At 37.7% G+C, this 23,772-nt stretch overlaps 1 protein-coding gene across 5 annotated transcripts; it reads right to left on the bottom strand.

Annotated features, from left to right (window-relative positions):
• Positions 1-3,205: 3,205 nt before the first annotated feature.
• On the bottom strand, positions 3,206-20,846 carry CCDC90B (coiled-coil domain containing 90B). 5 transcript variants are annotated; one of them, XM_008153644.3, is made up of 9 exons: positions 20,529-20,844; positions 18,436-18,555; positions 16,953-17,056; positions 12,075-12,176; positions 11,357-11,398; positions 11,192-11,263; positions 11,043-11,096; positions 8,583-8,697; positions 3,551-3,673 (listed from the first exon to the last, which is right to left on the bottom strand). In XM_008153644.3, the coding sequence occupies exons 1-9, from the start codon at positions 20,626-20,628 to the stop codon at positions 3,618-3,620; spliced, it is 765 nt and encodes a 254-aa protein (XP_008151866.1). In that variant the 5' UTR covers positions 20,629-20,844; the 3' UTR covers positions 3,551-3,617. The 5 variants fall into 5 exon arrangements, with proteins under 5 accessions (XP_054581251.1, XP_008151866.1, XP_027984340.1 ...); XM_054725276.1 differs by lacking the exon at positions 8,583-8,697 and having other exon boundaries at positions 3,206-3,673; positions 11,043-11,089; positions 20,529-20,845; XM_028128539.2 differs by lacking the exon at positions 12,075-12,176 and having other exon boundaries at positions 20,529-20,846.
• Between the last annotated feature and the right edge of the window lie 2,926 nt (positions 20,847-23,772).

Raw genomic sequence — 23,772 nt, 5'->3', positions numbered from 1 at the left:
AGTTGATACATATTTTCTTTTAGCATATTAACTGTTATATAGTCACTAGCCTACGAAATGGTAATCACTAATTTCATTGTTGGTGGCCCATAGCCTTTTCTACTGCCTCATTTTTCTTTATATTAAAAAATATTTAAAACTTTTGAATATTTGAAACTTAAGATGTTACATATCTAAATTCTTAACAATTGATATAATGGGCATTATAAGCCTTAAATTGTTTTTCAAATATGGTGAAAGGGTTTTACTGACTCTTAACTAGTCCTTACATAATATTGCCTGGTCTACTATCACCAAATAGTTTGAATGGGCAAGTTAGGATCTAGTCTATGGCCATAAACAAGATGAAGGTAACTAATCCTCTTGGAGACTTATCACCTACAGAAAATGCTAAAAAGGTCTAGTGTTCTCAGAAACTATAAATGAAACATTCTCATCACACCCATAATAAAATATTTATGATATTAACAAATTGGATTAAGATTGAGATCTATGCATATCACTTATTTCACAGGCATAAGAAGTACCTCATATATACTTAGAGGCCTTTGGGGAACTCAGAGTTTAGTGTAAGAAATAGATGTACAATAGCTATTTTATAGTGGGTGCAAGTGCTGGAATAGAGAGGTAGTTTTGAGATATCTGGGAACACAATCCTCTCATGTTTCACTTCAGATATTTCTATTCCCTAAACAAAAATCTATCTAAACTCCAAAACTAATACCAAAACAAAGTCTCCATGGAAAAGGTATAGAATGTAGAAGTAATGGGAATTGGGAATGGTGTATATACTTCTTCCATTATTGGATGCAAAGCACTTCACTTGCTAAATCCCTACAGATGGAACACATCTATTTTACTATTAATGGCTGTGAACTGGGAATATGCATCTTTGTTTTGGTTTGAGGAGATCCAATAAATGGCCACCCCCTCCTTCCCATCTGGATTGTGAACCTAATTGAGATGGAGAATAAATTGAATTGATATAGAGTCCTAAATAGTACCTTTTTCTATATATATAAAAGCTTAAGCTACTGTTATGACTGGTTGACTGAATGACCAGTCGCTATGATGCACATTGACCACCAGGGGGCAGACGCTCAACACAGGAGCTGCCCCCTGATGGTCAGTGCGCTCCCATAGCCAACCTAACCTCCCACGGCCAGCCAACCTCCCATGGTCCCTCTGCCTGGAATGGGCCAGACGGACTGGGAGAGATGGCCCCGATCAGCCCAGATCACTGACCAGGCCAACGGACCCCACCTGTGCACAAATTTGTGCACTGGGCCTCTAGTTTACTATTAAAACTGATATTGGAGAATATAGTTTAGTTCTTTAGTCCAGTAAATTTCCTATCACTGAACCACAGAATTGGATAAACTTATTCACCCTGCTCCAAGCAACATTGTACTTGGGTAGGCTGAGCCTGATCCCACAGGAGTAGAACAGAATGAATGCTCTCTGAAGACAAGCTGGTCTCAAACAGGACTGGGGAGGAAGTGGCAACACAATTCAACAACTTCAAGTTTCTATTTTCTGGTGGTTTGATATCTAGAGCTTACCAACCAAATTATTTTCAGAGTGTGACTTGGGTCCTGTTTCTCTTTCCACTTCACTTTCCCTGGGGCAGGTGGGTGAGGGGAGGAAGAGTGATGACAATAATGTTATGCTACTGGAGTTTCTTTCATGTGGAGGAAAGAAGTATGCCCTCTCAATATTTTATTATAAATTGTAACAAACCAATAATTTACTTGTTTCCTGTCTGTCTTCACTAAGATAGTCAGTTCCGTAAGAAGGAAAACTGCGTTCACCTTTGTGCACAGGTGGACCAGCATGTTGTCTGCATCAGGAGGCATTCTTATTTATTCAGTGAACGAACACACTGTAGTTTGTTCCAGTGGAGCCTTTTGGTCCTTATTTATTAAATCAATGAAAATGTATCTACAGTGTGCCAAGATAATTTTGAGATGGAAATGAATCAGGACGTCCCAGGATATTAAAATGGAGTTTTGCTTTGAAAACAACCCAATAGTTAGATCTGCGAAGAACATTTAGTTGGAGAGCCTCTGATTCTCATTTATTGGACCATATGGGCCAGTCTTTGACTTCTCTAGTCTGCAAATTCCTTATTTATAACTAAACAAATGATGGGGTTATTTTCAACATATTGAATAAATAATGGATTATCAAACTTTTAAAGCTATTGCCAAGGCATTAAGAAATCTTTAGTACTTTCTGGCCTTGGCTTTTTGATGGCTAGAACTAAAGGTCTGAGTTGAACATATTTTGTACTTTCCTTGGAACTACATGTATTCTATTAATAGATACTATTATATAAGGAAAAATATATAGTAGTAGACCCAATAGCAATAAAACCAAAGTATGAGTTTCTTGAGAGAGGGATTATATATCAATAGACATTTATTGAACTTAACTGTCATAAGAAAAATCTTTATTTTAAGCAATAAATTTGAAGCATGGACAAACAGGTTTTTGTGAATCAAAAAATTTTAAAAAATATATAATAATCAGGGCTCAAGATTAGTAACGCAACAGATTTCATATTAAGTGTCATACACTTGTACTAGGGCACACATTTAAAAATTTTCAATTAGTTTTTAATTGTTCAAGAATGTATGCACCCTATGTTCATAGTAGTGTTATTTACAATAACTAATATCTGTAAACAGCATAAGTTCCCATCAGTAATAAGTGGGAAAAAAAGCTGTGGTACATTTATACAGTGGAATACTGAGCTGTAAAATAGAAGGATCTCTTACCCTTTGCAACAGCATGGATGGACCTGGGGAACACTGTGCTGAGTGATAAAAGCCAGTTAGAGAAAGACAAGTATCACATGATCTCACTTATATAGGGAATCTAATGAACAAAATAGTGACAGACAAAATAGGTCCAGACGCATGGATGCATGGAACAGACTGACAGATCTTAGAAGGGAGAGGGATGAGAGGGACGGGAAGAGATTAACCAAAAAACTTATATGCATAGCCTTTGGACACAGATAATAGTGTGGTAAAGGCCTAGGGTGGAAGGGGGACTGGGTGGAGGGGGGGAGTAGGAGGAGAATAGGAAACATCTGTCATACTATTAACAATAGAAAACAAATTAAAAAATTTTTAAATTGTTTTTTGTTTATTATAAAAAAATCTCCATCTATATTGTAAGTCACTTTAACAATCCAAACAACTTTCTTATAATATTTTATTAAATATGAAAAGGTAATTGTGTAATAGTTATCACAAAGTATGTAGGCAGCAGATACCAAAGAAATCCTATATGATTTACAGTTATTCAAGCAAACACAAAACTCCGGTTCAGTTTCTATAAACTATCAAGAAGATAAAGACAAAAGGCCCTTCTATCTCAAATTAACCAGGTTTTGAATGGCAGCTTTTCAACATAATAAAATAGACATAAAAAAACACAAACTACATTTTCTTATTCTAAAACATTTTTTTAGTCCATATGTACTTTGAATAATCTTGTTGTATTAAGTTTTGCTACAACTTTCAATGTTCAAAGTAAATCTATCCTAGTTCAGTGTTTTAAGAAGTCAATGGAAGCAGTAGTAGAAGCATAATATAGTTGTTCCACTGCTATTTCCAGAATCTGTAAAATCCCAATGCTATTGCCAGGCAAGTGAACACTGAGGCTGTGAACAGAAGAAAAACATGTTATAGTAGGTCATGCATTTGTGATTATTTTTTTGCAGAGAGAAACAGAATAATGTCATCTTCAACTTAAATAAACAAAAAACAAAGGGAATCCAATCAATTTTGTATCTTAGGTTTTTCATTTCCCAGAAAATGAAGCTAAAAATAAAGGATATCCTTTAGGGCAGGATACCAATTCTTCTTAAAAGCTTTCTGTATTTTAAACCCAATTAAGGATGACAGTAATTTAAAAATGTAGGTCATATGTCAGTTAGAATGTATAAATTGTTTAAATCCATTATTAATATTAGCATTAACAGTGACAACAATTATGAACTTTAATTTCAGATCTTAGAAGTGAAAAACAATTTCTTATATTTAAAAAGTATGAAAAAAAAGTATGTAGTTAAGTTAGTAAAACTGACATCAGATCATCCATGAGAAAATTTGCCTTTTCAATACATTTAAAAATAAATTTTCTCACAAATATTAAAATTCATATTAAAAACATAATAAAAATTGTAATGAAACCCTTTAAAAAATCTCAGTGAGGTAGAAGCAAAGGAAGAACAAGCATCAGACTTTAACAGTTAATGTACCACCTGCTCTTTGTTACTTCATTCTGGACAAAAAAAAAACTTCCTGTTCTTAAGCAGCTTAATCTGGGTGAAGCTTTTAGTGACTCCTTAGTTTCTAGTTTGTTTAAACAGCCATGACCTTTTTATGTCCAGGCACAAAGATATTTATTACATCACTATTTATATAGAAAAAAATTGGAAATCTATAATAGAAGTAATCTATGATGCCATTAAAAATGACATATACTCATAAAGACTAAATAAAATACAATAACATGTCTGTAATGATTACTTTTAATTGATGGGATTATGGATGATTTTAATTTTCTTCTTTATAATTTTTAAACAGCCATGACTTTTAAAATAGAGAAACTGAAATGGAGGGGAAACTTCGACTAAAGACAAAAGAAATAGCCTTACATAGTAAAGCTATCCTAATTTTAATGTATAAAATTATACATTATCTCATTTGATCCCAATACTTACTGAAACTTGGTTAATGACAAGATCATTTCCTTAATTTTAAGAAGGGGGATTAGGTCTCTTTAAGGCACATAGGAAATGAGGACATTTGAGGAGAAAGTTTAATACTATGAATTTCTTGTCTTGATCGACTGATTACATAAATTACCTTATTTAACCATAATTAAAATCCTATGAGGTAGGTGATATCATTCCCATTGTATAGATGAGATAAATCCAAAGCTATATTGCTACCAGTGGTGGAACCAGGACTAAACACTAAGTGTTCCTGATTCCAAAGTTGTTGTTTTTAAAGGAAACCATTCTATTATCCTATTTATCCCTTGTCACCTGAAGGACTCAATCTAATTTGTTAATTTAGGGGCTACATAGTGCTATCTGGTATATTCTTGCTAACACAAAGAGCTAAGTTGTCTTAGACTACTAGTGAGTACTTTATTGTAAGGAAGGAGGTATTTCATTCTTTTATTAGAAAACAACACAATGTGTGGGAACCACGCCAGCGTCCCCAGATAGTCCAGGCCAATGGGAACACAGAGGCCTTGTCGTTAACACACCAGAATGGCCAAGGCCTCTCTAAGCATAAGCCTAATTGGGGTGCTCAAGGCCAAGATACCATGAGTGGGTGCAAGGACACATGGTACACTGTGCCCTTCTATAGCCAAAATACGATTGATGAAACTATTGGCACGAAGCCATCTTTGTCTAAGGGGTAATATAAAAGTGTATCACTAAGGCCAGGGTGCTGGGCAGAGCAGAGGCAAAAGAGCTCCGATACAGCTACCTTGTTCACCAGCCAGTGTGCTGGGCAGGGGAGACAGGAGAAACTACTGAGCCAGAGAGGCTAGAGAAGCTGCTGAGACAGAGAGCTCAGGCACCACTAAGATGTAAGGCAGTGAGTCTAGGGGGCAGCGTGCGGCTGCTCAGATAATAGCTGTGGGTGCAGAGACTGATGCTGCTTTGTGGGAAAGATGTATCTGTTCACCAGCCGGTGTCCGGCTGCCTGCCTGTGTGGACTTTGCTGTGAAGGACTGTTTTGCTTGTATAGGACTGTTGTGCCACTGACTTCTGCAATAAAGACTCCTTCTTATACACTCACAACTTCTCATGGCTCTCCATCTAAGACCCAGCATCATAGGAGGTCCAGCCCCAGGCCGAGGGGCTCGGACCCAACACCTATTGTACTCGTGAACAGAGGATAAAGGAGGAACTTGGACTAAGTTCTCAACAGTTAGTACAGTGGGCAGGGTTCGAGAAGGAGCCACCCCTGGTGTAGTCAGGAAGAACTTAGAATATATGGATTCAGGACAACTCAGAGCAGCAGTGCTGAGCAGTGCTCTTGCTGTCTCTGACACAGTGGTTACTTGTATTTAAGTTTCTCATTTCTACTGTCAACTGTTACTTCTCATTGCTGTCATTGTGCCAACGCCAAAATTGCTTTCAAATTTTAGGGCCTGAGACACTGCCTTTGGGTATATAAAATGCATAGGCGAGCCTGTGCCTGGTACATTTTAAGTTCTCTGTGTTAGATTTTACTGCTTATCTGCCCAGAACAGAATTTGCCACATTAACTATAGATTAAATGGAAACTGCCATTATCTTACAGCTCTAGTTTCCTTGGCAATAGTGATCTGGGTCAAAGGGTGGTATATGACTCAAGATGGGCCATTCAGATCCCTTCCCTGGGATTTTCTGAATTGGAACTAAGGAAAAGGATAATTTTTCATGGTTGGTGAAACTGGAATATGAGTCTGGTGGCCATGTTTATAATCCCATGGAGGAAGCTGGTTTAAGAAAATGAGACAGATATTCAGAGACAAGATACAGAGAAAGTTGTGATTCCAATTATCCCTAAGCTGAAGCTATACCTCTGCATTTCTTCTATAATGCAATATGTAAATTCCCCTTTATGCCTAAGCTAGTTCAAGTTCAAAGTATAACACTTGAAATGAACAGCACCTTGGCTGATGCATGCTGGGAAAACAAAATTATTAAGGTTAACATTTTAGAAGGATTTCTTCTCTAAGGGAAACACAAGATCTTTACTGCTGGGGTTTTATTAGTATTTTTTTCTGGGTTTGTGACTGAATTCAATATGCGAATCTCAGATATGTGGAGTAATACTGTCTTACTGGCAACATCTCAGGTATTCTAGGACCCAGTGGATCCACTCATGACATTAACTATCCACCTGCTGAGAGTGTGGGATTCAGATTTCCTAAAAAGCTTACCAGTAACAGCAGCAATAAACAAATAGTTGGATAAGAAAGAGGAAGGAGAAAGACAATGCCTTTAGAATTGTTGGTTGCAAATCCTCATTGAAAAAAGGAAAGGAAGATAACTTAGGAAAGGTACTTTTCCAAACAATGACATGCTAATTCTTTTGTTTCTGCCATTAAGTTTCTTAGAATCAGCCTTGTATAAATCCACTACTGAATGAAAGTCTTATGGAGACCATCACCTTCTTCAAACTGAGTATAAAAAGGATTTTATTTTTATCTAAGATATTGATTCTTTTAGTAAATACTCTAGAGGAAGCTGAGTGGAATTTGAAGCTCTTTCTAAACTAGGTTGCTTTAAAATCCATTTTGAAAGTGGAAACAAACTGGCTGTTTGGAAATTTTCCCTGAGCATTACCACTGAATTGATCTCTAGTTCCAGAGACTTAGCTAGAATGGGGGTTTTCAAAACTTGTTTTCCCCTTAGAACGCTTTCTTCAAATGAATCTTTGGCAGAAGCCCAATATTTTAAGAAGATAGAAGCTGAGGCATTCAAGTTGAAGAAATAAAGGGGGTGCATTGCTGAAGGCCGGGGGCTCCATCTTCACTCCTACTGCCACCTCAACATCATTAGTGGCTGCCCAGAAAACTACTGGTAGTATAAATCAGCAATTTTGTTTTGGACAGCAGTTCAATAATATGAAAACTTTTAAATGTGCACATCTTTTAAACACAAAAGTATATATGTGCAAAGCAATTTATACAGAAATACTAACATGAGGGCACAAAGGGGTGTGTGTGTGTTTACCCAAACGCAAACATATATACGGCTGTTCAGTGCATTGTTTTTAATAATGAAAAACTGGTAGCAGAAAAGTTGTCTGTACAATATGATCTAGTTACTATTTTTAAAAATTGTAATGTTTATATAAAGAAGAGAAATCCTGGAAAGATATATACTATTAATAGTAAATACCTATGAGGGAGTAAAAGGCTTTTACTTTTACTATATTGTTTCTGAATTACATGAATCACTTATAAGGAAAATATATTACTTTTTATAGAAAGAAACAAAAAAGTCCTATTTGACTAGGGCATTTTTCCTACCTCCTTGGAGTCCTGTAATTGGTTCAGGCCCCATGGTACTTGAGGAGCCTAGTATGGGACAAATAATCTAATATTGGGGTAGTAACTGTGCTCCGTCAGTTGGATTCAAGGTAGGAGATATTTCCCCCCTTTGCTTGCTATAATTTTTAATGGCCTACATATATTTTAGCTATAGTTTCCTGTAAGTCCACTCAAATACTGAAGAGCACAGCAATAAAAATAACATTTTTTAAATTGTAGAATACCTAGTTCATCTTTGCAGTATTCTGTACTTGTGTTTATATATTTCTTTGATATCGGTAAGTTTTTTCCTATTAGTAAGTTGCAAAGTTGCCTGTTAAACTTATATCCTAATCTTATTGCCTTCCAGACTTAGATTCTTCACACACTGCAGGGACCAAGCAATAAAAGAAACCTTCATTTTTTCTTCTTTGCTGGCCATGGTTACCTTGGGAGGTAGGAGCTGACAGGTCTGATAATCAAATGACAATAATTCCTTTCTCTGACAAACACAGCCTTACCTGCAAGATAACGAATTGTCTCAAGCTTGTTAGATTCCATTAGTGTTTTTAAAGAAGCAATTTCAGTGTCAATTTTATTACTGGTCTCTGAAATAATACTTTTGGTTATGGTATCCTGTAATAAATGAGAATAAATACAATAAAGTTTTGCCCTCAATATATTATTGGGAAAAAATATTTACATTAAAAATATTATTTATGGGTGATTTTGCGTATTACAATAGTCTTTTTTTTAATCCTCACCCAAGAATATTTTTTCCATTGATTTTTTTAGAGAGTACAAGAGAGGGAGGAAGGAGAGAGAGGGAGAGCGAGAGAGCAAGAGAGAGAGAGAGAAAAAGTGATGTGAGAGAGACACAGATTAGCTGCCTCCCACATATACACCGATTGGGGCTGGGGATTGAACCTGCAACTGAGGTATGTGCTCTTGACTGGGAATTGAACCCGAGACCTTTCTGTCTGCGGCTGATGCTCTACCCACTGAGAAAAACTGGCCAGGGCTTTTTAAAAAAAGATATTTTTATTGATTTCAGTGAGAGGAAGGGAGAGGGAGAGAAGGATAAAAACATCAATGATGAGGGAGAATTATTCATCGGTTGCCTCCTGCATGCCCCTCACTGAGGATTGAGCCCACAATCTGGGCATGTGCCCTGACTGGGAATCAAACCATGACCTCCTGATTCACGGGCTGACGCTCAACCGTGAGCCAAACCGGCCACAAAAAATCTTAATTGGGGCAGTTAAAAGCAGTGTGATATTCAGAAAAAACATTATGTGAATATTACAGACTAACAAAAAATATTCCTTCTACTTTGATATTTGGAGACCATTTATTAGGATTATCACATTCTGGATACCTCCTACTAAAAGCCTCATAGTAAGTTATTTGAGACTTAAATATATAAGAGGATAAACTAAGAAGAAAAAAATTTACTGTATTTTTCTGTGTATAAGACGCCCCCATGTGTAAGACGCCCCCACTTTTCCAACCCAAAATTAAGAAATCAATATTTTGCTGTTTTTTTCCTAAGGCCTTCTTCTTTTTTGGTATCTTAGGGAGTTGTTTTTCCTGTTTTCTACACTCAGTGGGAGGAGATCCAAATTGTCTCTCTGAAGCTCTATTTCCATGCTCTTTTGCATAGCTGATTACATTCAGTTTGAATTTTGCAGAGTAAGACAATCGCTTACGGGCATTTATCTTTTTATTTTTTGACATCTTTATGGGCTCAGAATGCTCTGGTCCCTGTTGCATCTGTGCACTCTCCACCTCTACTTCCAATTAAAGCATTAGCTAATGTCAGTAACAATAAGGCTCGTGACTGGAGGAAGCCTGTTTGACAAAGTATGGGCAGCTATGCACTGCGCATGGCTGACTTCTGTGTATAAGACGTCCCTCAATTTTCAGTCTTAATGATTTTAGAAAAAAAAAATAGCATCTTATACACAGAAAATACTGTAGTCTCTGAACTATCACTTTATGTATAGAAAGGCTAAGATAGTTAAAAATTTAAATATGTTTGCAGAAGAAAAAACCTGACCAAGTTTATAATGTGAACTGGCACCAACATTCAAGGAAATGGCAGAAATGCTTGTTGGGTAACACTGAATGCTATGTGTATAGGAGCTAAGAGATGGGAAGAGAGATGGTACTGAGAGCTCAGAAATTAGAGAATTATTACATTTCCTTATCTCTTTTATCTGGCCAAAAAGTAAGAGGACAGAATAGGATGCTAAGAAGGACAAATGGAACCCTTCCCTTCTATTAAATTAGAAGCAAGAAAGAGTGCCGTCTTTTCTGTTAGAATGTAGACCAAATGGCTTTTAACTTTTAAGAAAAGGACGAGGCAAATCCAGAAAGCTGGGTTTTACTCAAGCCACAGAGATTAATGATTACAATTTAGGATTACTGAGAATGTAACCATTAACAATGAGTATGGGGTTTAAAATCCAGGTTCATATCCCAGCTCTACCACTTAGTAGCTGTGTGACCTTAATGTCCCTGTGCCTCATTTTTTAAATTGGTAAAAAGGGAATGATTGCCTGCCTCACAGAGGCTGATGTAAGGATTAAATAACAGACAAAAGTAAAGCAAGTAGAACAATATCTAACATATAATAAGCACTCATTAAATGTTTACTATTATTTTAAAAAATTTTAAGATAATTTAACCTAGACACTTAAATACTAATTATGAATCCTTTCTTTTTTATATGAAAGTAATTTAGTTTGAAAAAGTATGCTACCAGGAAAGCTTGGTGCTGACTAAGAGGTCACAGCTCAGGTACTATCACGCACCTGGTGGCATTACCCCCAGTGCCGGTTAACCATAAAAGCTATGAGGAAATCATGGATTCTTTAGGGCTACTGTTTAAAGTCCAAACTTATAACATGATACACATAAAAGCAGGTACGCAAGGCCTGAGAGCTGTACAAAAGAGAAACTTTTATATACTAACTTACCTTTTTGGTAAATTCTGTGGTTGCTTCCATAAGTTTCTTTTCTTGATCTGTAAACTAAAGAATATGATGCATCAGGAGGTTAAGAAAAAAGACTAAAAGGGATTAAGAAGCAGTAAGTAACCAAGAAAATACATTTAAAAGCACATTACCATATCTGTTACTCTGCTTCTTTCTAGGTTGATATCCAGTTTATTATCTGCTCTGATTCGACTGGTTTCATTCTTTAAAGAAAGTAAAAATAGTTAAAAAGTGATCTTGTAATGAGTATTTTGAAAATAATAAAATATTTTTAAATGGGAAGAAACATCACTTACTATTAATTGTTGCTTAACTTGTTCTAATTCACTCTTCATTTTCTAGATGTAAGAAAGATCACATACAATTAGCATTAAACTACAAGCCCATATTATGATTTTCCCCCCATAAAATTTGAAACCCTAGGTTAGCAAAAACTGGATGATCTAAGGATTTTTTTGATTGAAAATAAACATAAAAAAAGAATAATTCATATTTAGAAAATAATTCTTAGGAAAACATTAGAAAATATATTTATGTTTTAGTTTCCTACTTCTTAAAACAATTGATAGTCTACATTTAAAAATATTAGTAGCTAATATTTTTAGCTACTAATATTTTTAAATGGATAACAAAATTCCCCTTAATTACAAAAACCATGTTTTTCTCTTAAATGACTAATTAGTGCAGAATCAAATAAAATGGAAAATGCCACATTACTTTCAGTTCTGAGAATATTACACTATGCGTTATTCTAAAATTGTATATAATATAAAGAGTTCAGATATCTAAGTGACTTTTATACATATAAGATACATCTCTTATTCTTTACTATGCAAGAAACTATGCTTTATACATCAAAAGATTAGGTATGGTTAAACATATAGTCTATTTTTATCTAAAAATTTATAAATAATTAATTAATAACCACACAAAATTATTTGGTCCTATTATTCACCAAGTAGACCACTTGTGAAGTCAGTTATTTTATTAGTAATAAACTGAAACTTGTGTCACCTCATTCTCTGCTCTCAGATTTGCAAATTCACTTTTCTCTAGGATGACCATGTCTTTCCTGATAGAGTCCAAATGAGCCATTAGCTGTTGTACTGTTATTTCCTAGAAAATAAAATAAAATAACCTAGTGATCTATGGAAAGCCATCCTCTTACATGGAGTCGTTTTCATGAAACTTCAGAGTTTCAAATGCTAAAGATACAATGTCGCTTGGCTAAGTAAAACAAAACAACATATAAAACCTACATATCTGAATTATCAAAATGAAAAGCAAAAGGAGATTCAAGGAAGAAAAAGTACTTCCCAGCCCTAGCCAGTTTTGCTCAGTGCTTACAACGTCGGCTTTCGGACTGAAGGGTTGAGGGCATGTACCTAAGTCGCAGGCTCAATCTCTAACCTGGGGCATGTGTGGGAGGCAACCAATTGATGAGTCTTTCTCATATTGATGTTTCTCTCTCTCTTTGTCTTTCTCCTACCCTTCCACTCTCTAAAAATCAATGGAAAAAATATCCTCGGGTGGGAATTAACAAAAACAATAACAAAATAAAAGCATTTCCTGAAGCAAAATAAATGTCTGGAAACATCTATGAAAGAATCCCAATAAAATATTTATTTAACATCTATGAGTTCCTCAACAAATACTGTTTTTAAAATGGCTACATGGAAAGGGTTTTGTTAATATTTTTACTGCTTTAATTTTGAGGGATTTTCTACCATCAGAAAATTCCAGGGTACTGGATAAAGACTCAGAAGTTAAGTAGTAAAATAAAATAAATTCCTGGGTAACTTTCCTATACTCGGCACTACAAAGAATATGTGAAAGAAAAGGTGATCCCTATCTGATAGATTTATATGCTTTTGCTTTGCTAAGGAGGGACATTTCTGTCGAAATAACTTTAACGCAAACTTTTTTTTGTTGTTAATCCTCACCTGAAGATATTTTTTTCATTGATTTTTAGAGTGTGGAAGGAAGGGGGAGAGACAGAGACAGAAACATCGATGTGTCTCTCACATCAATTGGTTGCTTCCTACATGTGCCTCCAACTGGGGCTGGGATGAGCCTGCAACCCAGGTACGTGCCCTTGACCCTTTAGTTCTTGGCCGACAACGCTCTAACCACTGAGCCAAACTGGCTAGGGTTTAACACTAAACTTATTAAACTTGGTAGCTTGTTGACTCATTTCTCCTGCTTTACCAAAAGAAAAAGCAGATGAGGATGGAGCCAGGAAAAGGACCCTCTATACCAGGGCATATAAACAAAACCAAAAAAGCCTAAGTAAGACCAGGATTACTAGTGGAACTCCCATTTTTCTGGTCAGTTTGTGGCCAGTTCATTGTTGAGTTTACAGTCCTCCACTGACCAATATGGGCAAAAAAGACTATTTTAAAACTGACTGGACTTTTAGAAAACAGGCTATCACAGTTCCAGATGCGTGACCAAGAAATGACTCAGTTTTCAAAAGGTCTGGAACACACAACGCTCTCCAATAACAACTCCCAGATGGCACAGTCATGTGGAGTAGATGTTAAAAATGTGAGTTTTGGAGTCAAGCTGCCTGGCTTTGAATCCAAATGCCGCCATTTACTGTGAGACTTTGGCAAAGATATTTAATTTCTTTGACCTCATGAGTAAAATGTAAATAATAACTACCTACACCTTATTGAGTTATTTGGAGAATTAAATGATAGTGCACATCAAATGCTTAATGTAATACTTGGCACACGGTTAGCACTCAATGAATGTTGTCTATTATTAATATTACCAGAGACAAGGATGTAATGGCTGAAGCAGGCCAGTGTAACACCAATGTTTTGATGTGGAGACATTTTGCCTTAAATATTAATCCTGTCATAAAATTATTATTTTTTTTGTTGTGCACAATAAACATCCCTGAGTCTTATGCCTTCCCTAACCTTCATCCTTATTATTGGGTGTAGGGGGTTCATTTCCTTTTTGCAGTTCTACTTGATATAGTCATGAGAATTAGTTCAGAAGTCATACAGAAGTGGCTCTATGGGCTGTGTTAGTCCTACTCAAAATGTCATTATGAAGGAGTTCTAAAGCATTAAACATAATGTTATCTTTATTTGAATCTTTAATAAAATATTATTACTGAGACTATGTAGAGAATAGCTGAAAATGTAATCATAAGTTTTTTGTGGAGTCTGAACCTGAGATAAGGAATTGTACTATGACCTTAATAGCCTCTATTTATCTCCATTTCCTCCTTTAAATACAGTTTGTGACTCAACAGGTCTATAAAACAGCACAGGTGTCCATCTTCAAAAACTTGAAATGGAAAAGTATAATCCAGTATCAAGTAGTCGAATCTATTAAGTATAACCATTGTAATTATTAAGGAGCCACCAGAGAATATGAATATAATTCAGATTATAAATGAACTCAGAATATAACTGTATTCCCAGATTGAGCAGAGTCGACTTAGTATGGCCCTTCCTGAAGTGATCAAGTATGAAGCTTGTTTGTCTCAAGGCCCTGAGCCTCACCCCATCTTTCATGACATCTTTGTGCATTATTCTATCCTAGAGATGGGGTCAGCAAGGGGATTAGGCTCAAGGATGGAATGGGATTTCAATGTCACACATCAGTAATAAAAAAATCAAAAGCGTAGCAGTAATATTCCTACATCCGAACCTACATTTTGAATATATGATTAAATGGTCCTAGCAGAGGCACCCCTGCCCAGCCAGACCCTGCCCCCACCAGCTTTCCCTCCACCTCACTCTCCTCTTCCCCCTCTCCAGGTTTTTTCTTTTCTTTTCTCCAGGCTGCTGCCCCTAGGAGCCTGAAAAAAAGTCCTGGCAACATAAACATTTCTCAAACCAGTTTTAACTCAGGTAAACTTAAAAATCTGATATAAGAGTATATTACTTTATTAAAAACTAGAGGCCTGGTGCACGAAATTTGTGCATGGGTGTGGTGTGTGTGTGTGTGTGTGTCCCTCAGCCCACCCTGCACCCTCTCGCAATGTGGCTTGCAATCCAGGGTCCCTAGGCCTGGCCAGTGATCAGGGCCTATCCAGGCTTTCCTTGCCCTGGCTGTGGGCAGCTGGCCCCGCCACTGCCACTGCTTGCCATCTGTGCGGCGGTGCCCCCTCTTCTCCCACCACCGGTTGCCTCCCTCTGCAGGCAACAGGCGCAGGGTGCAATTGCTTGGCTGGTCTGGGCCTCCCTCTGTGGGGCGATCATGGGGCGATGGCAGGGTCCCCCAACCAATCGCATCGCAGCTGGCTTGGCGCCAGCGTGTGTCATAGCGTGGTCATCCAGACCTTCGTTCTGCTGTTTGGTCATCCGGTCAATTTGCATATTATGCTTTTATTATTATAGACTAGAGGCCTGGTGCATGAAATTTGTGCATGGGGGGGGGTCCCCTCAGCCCAGCCTGCACCCTCTCCAATCCAGGACCCCTTGGGGGATGTCTGACTGCTGGTTTAGGCCCTAAACCGGCAGTCGGACATCCCTCTCACAATCTGGGACCTAACTGGCTCCTCACAATCTGGGACCGCTGGCTCCTAACTGCTCACCTGCCTGCCTGCCTGATCGCCCCTAACTGCCCCTCGCTGCCAGCCTGATCACCCCTAACCACCTCTGCTTGCCTGCCTGATCACCCCTAACTGCCCCCAAGCCACCTCCCATGCCGGTCTGGTCGGCCCATGCAGCCTGTTGTTTGGTCATCTGTCTGGTTGTTTCGGTCATAACGCCCCCTGGCTTTTTATATATTAGGATGTCAGTAACTCCATTCGTTCTTTCAGGATAGCTCGGAGAGTTGGGAGAATGAAACGATTGGCTTTTTCTCAGTAGATTTAGTAGTCTATTATGATTCTGAATAAATTAAGCTAAAATAATGCACATACAAATTTTTAGGTAAGTTAAATTCAGGAGCTGAATACTTTTAATTCTAAAAGTCTAATTGGAAATTACTGTATAAATATCTTTAAAAAGCTTTTGATCCTTCCTGACCTTTAATGTAATGAAATTTTATGTAAGAGCTGCTAATTTTATACAAGAAAGAAACCCGCTGCTGTGAAATATTTAAGGAATTTGAAATTTGAAAAATTTAAATTTAAAAAATATAAACATAAGAAGATTCTTAAACATAGTGAATTGATTCATGATGACAAACTATGAATTATTTCAGTTAGGTTCACTGAGCTTATTCTATTCTTTATATAAACTTGTAGCTTTTGTCTATAGCACCACAATGACAACTTTTGCAAATTACTCAACCTCTCTCATCATCTCTTCAGTGGCAAAAAGAGAAAAATTCTACCTCCATTTCAAGGTTGTTAGAGTGGTTAAATACTAGTAATACATGAGAAGTCCCCAGCATTGTGCCTCTAACATCTTAAGTTCTTAGTAAATGGCATTATTTTGACTTAAAGGATTTGTGTATCCAGTCAAATTAAAGCATCTTAGCCAGGTGATTTATGAAGTCCTTCCCAGCCATATAAGTACCTTCTGGCCTTCTAAGTTTGTGAAAATTAAGCAGAATTTACACATGACTGCAGTAAAATATTTTTATTATATAGATTAGCTTTTCTACCTTGGTGGGCTTTCAAAAGGGAAAAAGTTGTTTCACTAATGATCTACCACCATCTCATGACTCTAATAATGTAATTATCTCACAATGTAAGATTTGACAAAATTTCATTCTTTGTGTTACCGTAATAGTTATGACTATTCTCATTCCTTAATCTCTCTAGATACTGACTTTACTAAAGGTTTTTTGTTTTTTTAATCCCTTTAGAGAGAACAAGGAAGATGCAGGTGTGTGTGGGAGGTCACTGGGCAGACAGAGATGCAGTTATAAAACAGATGGTCTAATGAAACTTAGAAGTAAAAAAAAAGAAAATGTTACCTGTTGAGCTTGAGTGACCATCTCCTTATAGATAGTATCCAAGCTGACATTTGATAAAGTGGTTAATGCTGATACAATTGTTTCTGCTTGTGCTTTGTCAAATCCTGTAGGCAGCAAATAGGTATTTATATTTTTAAAAGTGCACATTCTTATCAGAATAGACAGCTGGAATAACTTTTCCTATAAATTGTTATCTGTTTTTATAAAATGGTTACAATAAAAATTTGGCAGATTATGCTAAATTACTCTCTAAAAGCAGTCTACAATTTTAATGCCCACTGTCCATTACCCCAATTTATATCAACATTGATATTACTAGTCTTATTTATTAATTTTTAATTGTACATTTTGAGATAATTTTAGTTTTATTTACTTTTCAAATAAGAAATACATTTACATGATGGAAAGTTGAAAATGTATAAAAGGTGAGAGGTCTCTGTTCCAGTTATATTTTACTGCACAGCAAACCACCCCAAAACAGTGGCATACAACAGTAACAAGCAGGTCAGTTCTCCTTCAGGGGTCTCTTAAGTCTTTTTTACTTTTAAGTGTACAATTGCCATAAAAAATGGTATTGCAGTTATTTTAATCTGTACTTAAAATCTGCATTTCCTTGGTCAAACATCTTTACATATACTTATTGACTACTGATATTTATTTTTCTGTGAACTGTTTATAGCTTTTGCCCATTTTTCTGTAAAATTGCTGAGCTTTTTCGCATTAATTCATATGGACTCTTTATTAAAACATAGGCTCATTGTCATGTTTCTGTAAAAAAATATTTCTGTAGTCACATCTGTCAGTATTTACTTTCATTGTTTTAGAATTTTGTTTTACTCCCTCTAAAAATCTAAACATATTCTATATTCTAGTACTCTATTACAGTTTTTCTTTCATTTTTTATATTTAGCTTTTAGTCAATCTAAAATTTATTTTTCAGTAAGGAGATCATATATATTTTTCCCAATGGCTAGTCAGTTACCATAACTCATTAAATAGTCCTTCCTTTCCCTATTTGTGATACTTTCTTTATTGCTTGCTAAGCCCATATGTGTGTGTGTGTGTGTGTGTCTGATTCCCATTCTATAATCTATTTTTCTATGTGATATTATATAGTTTAAATAACTGTTTTGATATCTGGTCAGTTTTTGTGCTTGTTATTTATTTTCTTTTTGCTGTTCTTAAACATTGTCCTTGAACTTCCACTTGGACTTCAGTATCAGCCTAGAAACTTTTTTTTTCTTTTTTACATAATTGGAACCACTCTATACATGTAATTTTACATAATACTTTTTTCACTTAAATACTTGAACATAATCAAGCAATACCATTTTTTATGACTATAAAATATTCAATTGTCTGGATGGCACTTACATTTAAATAGTGACTCTTAACTGTTCCTAATAGTGATATTGTCTTGACTAGGTAATATATCATGAGTGGTGTTAATTTACTTCTGTCGAGAGATACCCATGTTTCTCACCATGAGTTTCCAAGTCCTGAACCAATGCATGGGTATCAAAAGTTAATTTCCTTTGTTCTAAAGGAGTTATGTCCACTCGCCTTATATCATGTCCTTCTTTGGTTGTGGTGGTGAAGAAGTCTGAGAAGAGAAGACAATATTTTTATTTCTTGTTATAACTAATAGAAGCAGCATACTTTAGCTTCTAAAGCATTTTCCCCGTTTATTTATAATACAGTTCCAGTTCTTCTACTTAGGAATTCTGTAATTTCAGGCAAGATAACTGACTCCTCTGAGCCCCTGACTCTTTTATCCAAAAGTGTCTATCATTATTTGGCATAACAAACATTCAATAAATGTTTCCTTCTTTTAGTATTTAGAAATGTTTGTTTGTTAAGAGTCATTCTAAAATAATATACATCAAAAGCTTTGATTATCACTGCCACATCTCTACTGGAGAACATAAATTGCCCAAGTCGCCTCAGTTCTCAAAAGTTTTTCATAGAGCTATGAGAATTTTTAATACTTATATCCCCATCCAAAGTAGCTTTCTGTACTCCCACACTTACATATTCAGTTTATTTACCACATAGTTCTCAGTTCTAATCTGAAATTATGCATGGTTTGTTTTTCTGAATCACAATATTAAGCTCCATGAGGCCCTGACTCTGTTTTTCATTACTGTTTTTTTTTTTTTAATACCTAGAACAGTGGTTGGAAATAGTTGGGCTAAAATATTTTATTGTTGAATCAATGAATTTGACTTTAAAAGCTGGAGTATTTGCTGTTAACACCAAAGCTCTAGGAAGTTTCACATTTTAAAAATATATGTCCTGTTTCACTAAAGTCCCAATCTTTAAGGCATGGGGATGATGAGCAAAATCAGACATAACATGTTTTCACTGACTTTATAGGTTAGTAGGGAGGAAATAGAATTAAAAAAAATCTAAATATAAACTCAATTCAAATGATGAAAAGAGTAAGGGGCCACTTAAGGTTTCTCCAACAGATTCAAGAGCCATAACTCAACAAATACGTTGAAGCATTATCGTTTACTCATGGTGATGTATTATCAGTATTATATGCACTTCAAAGTTCTCTAAAAGTGTTTAATATTGTTTTCATTTGAATATGTAAACAAAGTTCACCTCTAAAAGTTTACACAGATAGGACTGAGATTGGGGAGATTTCCCAGGGTTCAAAAAATGTTACCTCCTTTTTGTAAAGGCCATCTAATGTGCATGCAAGTTAAACACCTAAATATAGAACCAAAGAGGTTGTGAAGGACCCTGGCAGCTGAACAGCCGTCTTAAGGGGGAATCAACAACTGCGGTCCTACTGTGAGTGAAACGGAGCAATGCGCAAATCAGCACAAAACACAGCGGGTACTGGTTGGCTCATTTCGCCCGGCACTGAAGGTTCCAGGTGAACACAGAATGCTAATATTAGTGCCAATCGGCCAATCGCCCACTCTGTGGACAACCTAAGGGGTTTAAAAATTGGTGGTGGTGATGGTGGGGTGGTGGTTCTGAAAACCTCTCTCAGAATAAAGTCAGCTGTCCTTCAGGACACACTGCTAACAGGGGTGCCAACAGTTCAACCCGTAAGTTCCAGAATCCACTGTTTTGTTTTTGAACGGCTACGACTGATGATCGCGGAGCACTGAAAATCTCAGCGAGAATAAAGCAGGCCTGACACATGCTGGCCTCCCCATAACCTGGGCTCGAGGCCAGCACCTACATAACAGTCTACATTTGAACAGGCCGAGAGAAATCAGGTCTCTCCCGATACCGATTACCTTACGCCGGCACCAGACAGACCTCCGAGAGGGCGGGGATCGCCGGCTCATTGGACAGTAAAAAGGGAGCGGGAGCTCAGAAAGAAGCCCGGCGGGACTCTCGCGGTGCCGCCGGGCGCGAACCCCAGGCTCTCAGGAGGGGCAGGCAGTCCTCCCCTCAGTCCTGGCCCACCCGGGGCGAGGCCGGGCAGCGGGGTCTCCAGCACCAGGAGAGCGCCGGGCAGGAGGGCGTGGCGCCCGCACCCTCGTCTCGGGCTCGCGGGAGCATCCTTTCTCTGGGACGCACACCGACCTCGGGACACGGGGCCTTCCTCACCTCTCCGCAGGGCCGGCGAGAAACGCCCGCGGGGGGTTGAAACCCGGCGGCCCCCGAGGCTCTCAGGGCGCAGGAGCCGCCAGGCACTGCGACCCCACATATCCCGAGTTTCCCGGTCAGCGGGAGGAAGCGAAAGGCTGGATGGATCACGCTCAGACTTTCGGGCACGGTAGTTCTGGCGCCGCGAGGATGCTGGGAAATGTAGTTTTCGACCTGTCGCAACAGTCCCGCCCAGCGCCCGCTCGCACAGCGGCTCCGCAAAGCGGGGCCTCCTCACAGACGGACCCACAATTCACTGGCATAGGTCAGAGCGGCTCCGCCTCGTCCACCACCCCTTCCCAGCCCCTACGCGCCGTTACCGCTCCAAGGAAGCGGGATCTTGTCTTTGAACCTTCTGGAGCCCGCTTCCTGGCAATGAGGTACAGTTCAACAGCAGTATAACCCTGGAGAACTAGCAGCCATTGCGCCTTTGGGTCTCTGGGAGATGGAGTCACATTTAGCCGCACAGCAACCTGGGACCTGAAGTCCTTAGCCGCTAAGCCTTCTGGGTGGGTGGGTGGTGAGGCGGGGTCACGTAGAACACTTCTGGGAAATGCAGTCCACAGAATTCCTCATTCTTGCTGCCTTACATCCTGCAGCATCGCCCTCTGGTGCACAGGAGGAGGAACTTGAGCTGGTTGAGTCCCTCTTCAGGGAAACAATTCCTCTGCTTCTAGGGTAGATCTGATGATATTCACCACTTATCCCTCTCAGACCTCAGTTACTTCAGACTTTGCCCCACTTGGTAAAATGCTGAAAATAACAACACACAGTAGTTGCGGAGCTAATACACTTTTTTTTTTTTTGTAGATCTAAGATGGCAGCAATCATTAGTTTTTAATGGCATAATTATTCTCGTAATTATCCAAACAGTAAGTTTCTTGCTGCTTTGGGAACGTCAGCTACGTAAAAAGCACCATTCTACCCACTCAGGCACGTTAAAAGAACAACACTTGATTCCTGCCAGCAAGGGCTTTAACAGGTAATACATGGAGAGGAAATATAAATGGCTACTAAAAATTGAAAATAAATAAGAAAGAACAGTTTAATTTCACCAGTTAAGGAAAACCTTTAAAGATTTTAAAAAGTGATAATATTAATGCTATCAAGTATGCAATTAGGGCTACTCATCTGCTGGCAGGAGTGTAAATTAGTACAACATACTTGGAAAGCAATTTAATGATATATATAAAAACTCTAAAAAGTGAATAGACAAAGTTTCACTTTTAAGAAGCTATCCTAAGAAAAAGTAATTACAGGAGCTCCAGTGGCGCAATCGGTTAGCGCGCGGTACTTATAAGAAAAAATAATTACACTTGTAGCTAAGACTTTATAGTCCTTACAGTGTTATTTATAGTAAAAAAATTTGAAACTATCTAAATATGCAGAAATGTTCCAAGTTGGAATAATATGCAACCATTATGTAGTTTTAAAAAATTCTTAGCGACAGAAAAATTTACACACACACACACACACACACACACACACACACAGAGCTGACCTTTGAACAATGGGGATGGGGTTCAGGGTGCTGATCCCAGCCTAGTCCAAAATCTATATGTAACATTTGACCCTGCAGTAGATCCCTTCCCATCCACAGATTCAACCAGTTGGGGACCAAAAATGGTATTTTCCATCTACAATTGGGAATCGCGGTTGTGAATGTAAAAATACTGTTTTCTGTCCAAGCTCGGTCGAATCCACAAGATGTGAAACCTATGGATACAAGGTCTGACTGTATTTATTGGGGAAAAAAAAAAATCGGTGTGTAAGTGGATCAGTGCAGTCCAAGCCAGTGCTGTTCAAGGGTCAATTGTGTATTTCCAATATGATTATAATTCTGTTAAATGATATGATCCCTAGGCTGGAGGAGTTCACAGCCACTGGAAGATACAGACCAGTAAGTGGGACCACAGTATTTTTATTTACCTTAAAGTAACGATAATAAAAAAGCACAATGAATTTATTTATTAATACTGGCTATTGTTTATATTACTGTAAGACTCTCTCCCCAACAGAAATACAAGTGTTGATTAGTCAGTGACCAAAGCTGGACCAATCATGTTCTCTTTCGTGGAGTTGGCTATTGGATTCAGGGATTATTAATCATTCACTAAGACTGGCTGAAACTATAGAGCTGGGACAGCCATATTCTGCCCAGTGGGCGGGAGAAGTACAGAGAGGCAGCAGCAGGGATAGCAGATGGAGTGAGAGTGGAGCTAATAGATTTAGCTGCTTCCTGAGACCTCTTTATGTTCCCGGGTGTTTCCAAAATCTCCTTTTTGTATGCTGAAAGTCTCAATTTATAAAACTATTTTCCCATAAATTTGTTAATATTTTTTTATAAGTGTGTTGAGAGAAAAAAGGAGCTAATACATATAAAATGCTTAGCACAGTACATGGCACATGTAAACATCCAATAAACAGTAGCTATTTTTATTAATAATGCCTGTTGACCTTGCTCAATGTTGGAAGGTAGTTCTCCATGGCTCTCTCATACCTCCCGTACAGAGGCCTTCTCTGCATTTTGTCATGGACTCTCTTTTTAAGGAAGTTTGTATGATGAGCAGCCTTGGGAAATATGGTCTCCCTCTGGAGCAGTAGGCCTCATGCTTGCTGTCTAGTATAAAAGATTTGGCTTTTCCGAGCTCAGGGTTTCTCTCTGTAATGCAAGCCACTCGATACTCAGGTACATGACTGGGTCCATCTGCATCATCCCCATGAGACTGGGGAACTGGCACAAATATGCTGATGCTCATGTAGCCCGCTGTGCCATGAGTAATTATGTCCTTTGTTTCTGGCCAAGGATCCTCATGTCTTTTGCCAATATCCATGCAACTGGGACAGGCTAACTAGTTAGCCTGAAAATAGGGTAAGATCTCAGACCCTTCACAGTCCTTGACAATCATTGCCCTACTCTGGACTAAAAAATTTTTTTTCATCCTTTCAATTTTACTCACAGAGTACCAGCCAGGTTTAAGGTTACTTTGAGGAATGTAAGGAAACAACTCAGAAACATAACGATTTGATTTATTCCTGTGTGCAAAGATTTCTGCCCTTTAAGAACTTGTAATATAGCTGGGAGAACAGAACAAGTATATCGCTTCCACACAATAATAGATTAGTGTCATACAAAGATTACAGAAAACAAATCCTTCGGGTTAGTTGAGAATTATACTTTTCAGTCATGGTTATCAGTAAGAAA

The sequence above is a fragment of the Eptesicus fuscus genome, chromosome 13 (assembly GCF_027574615.1).
Source record: "Eptesicus fuscus isolate TK198812 chromosome 13, DD_ASM_mEF_20220401, whole genome shotgun sequence".
Lineage (NCBI taxonomy): Eukaryota > Metazoa > Chordata > Mammalia > Chiroptera > Vespertilionidae > Eptesicus > Eptesicus fuscus.
The sequence above is the reverse complement of the archived record's forward strand: the minus strand, read 5'-3'. Positions and strand labels throughout refer to the sequence as shown.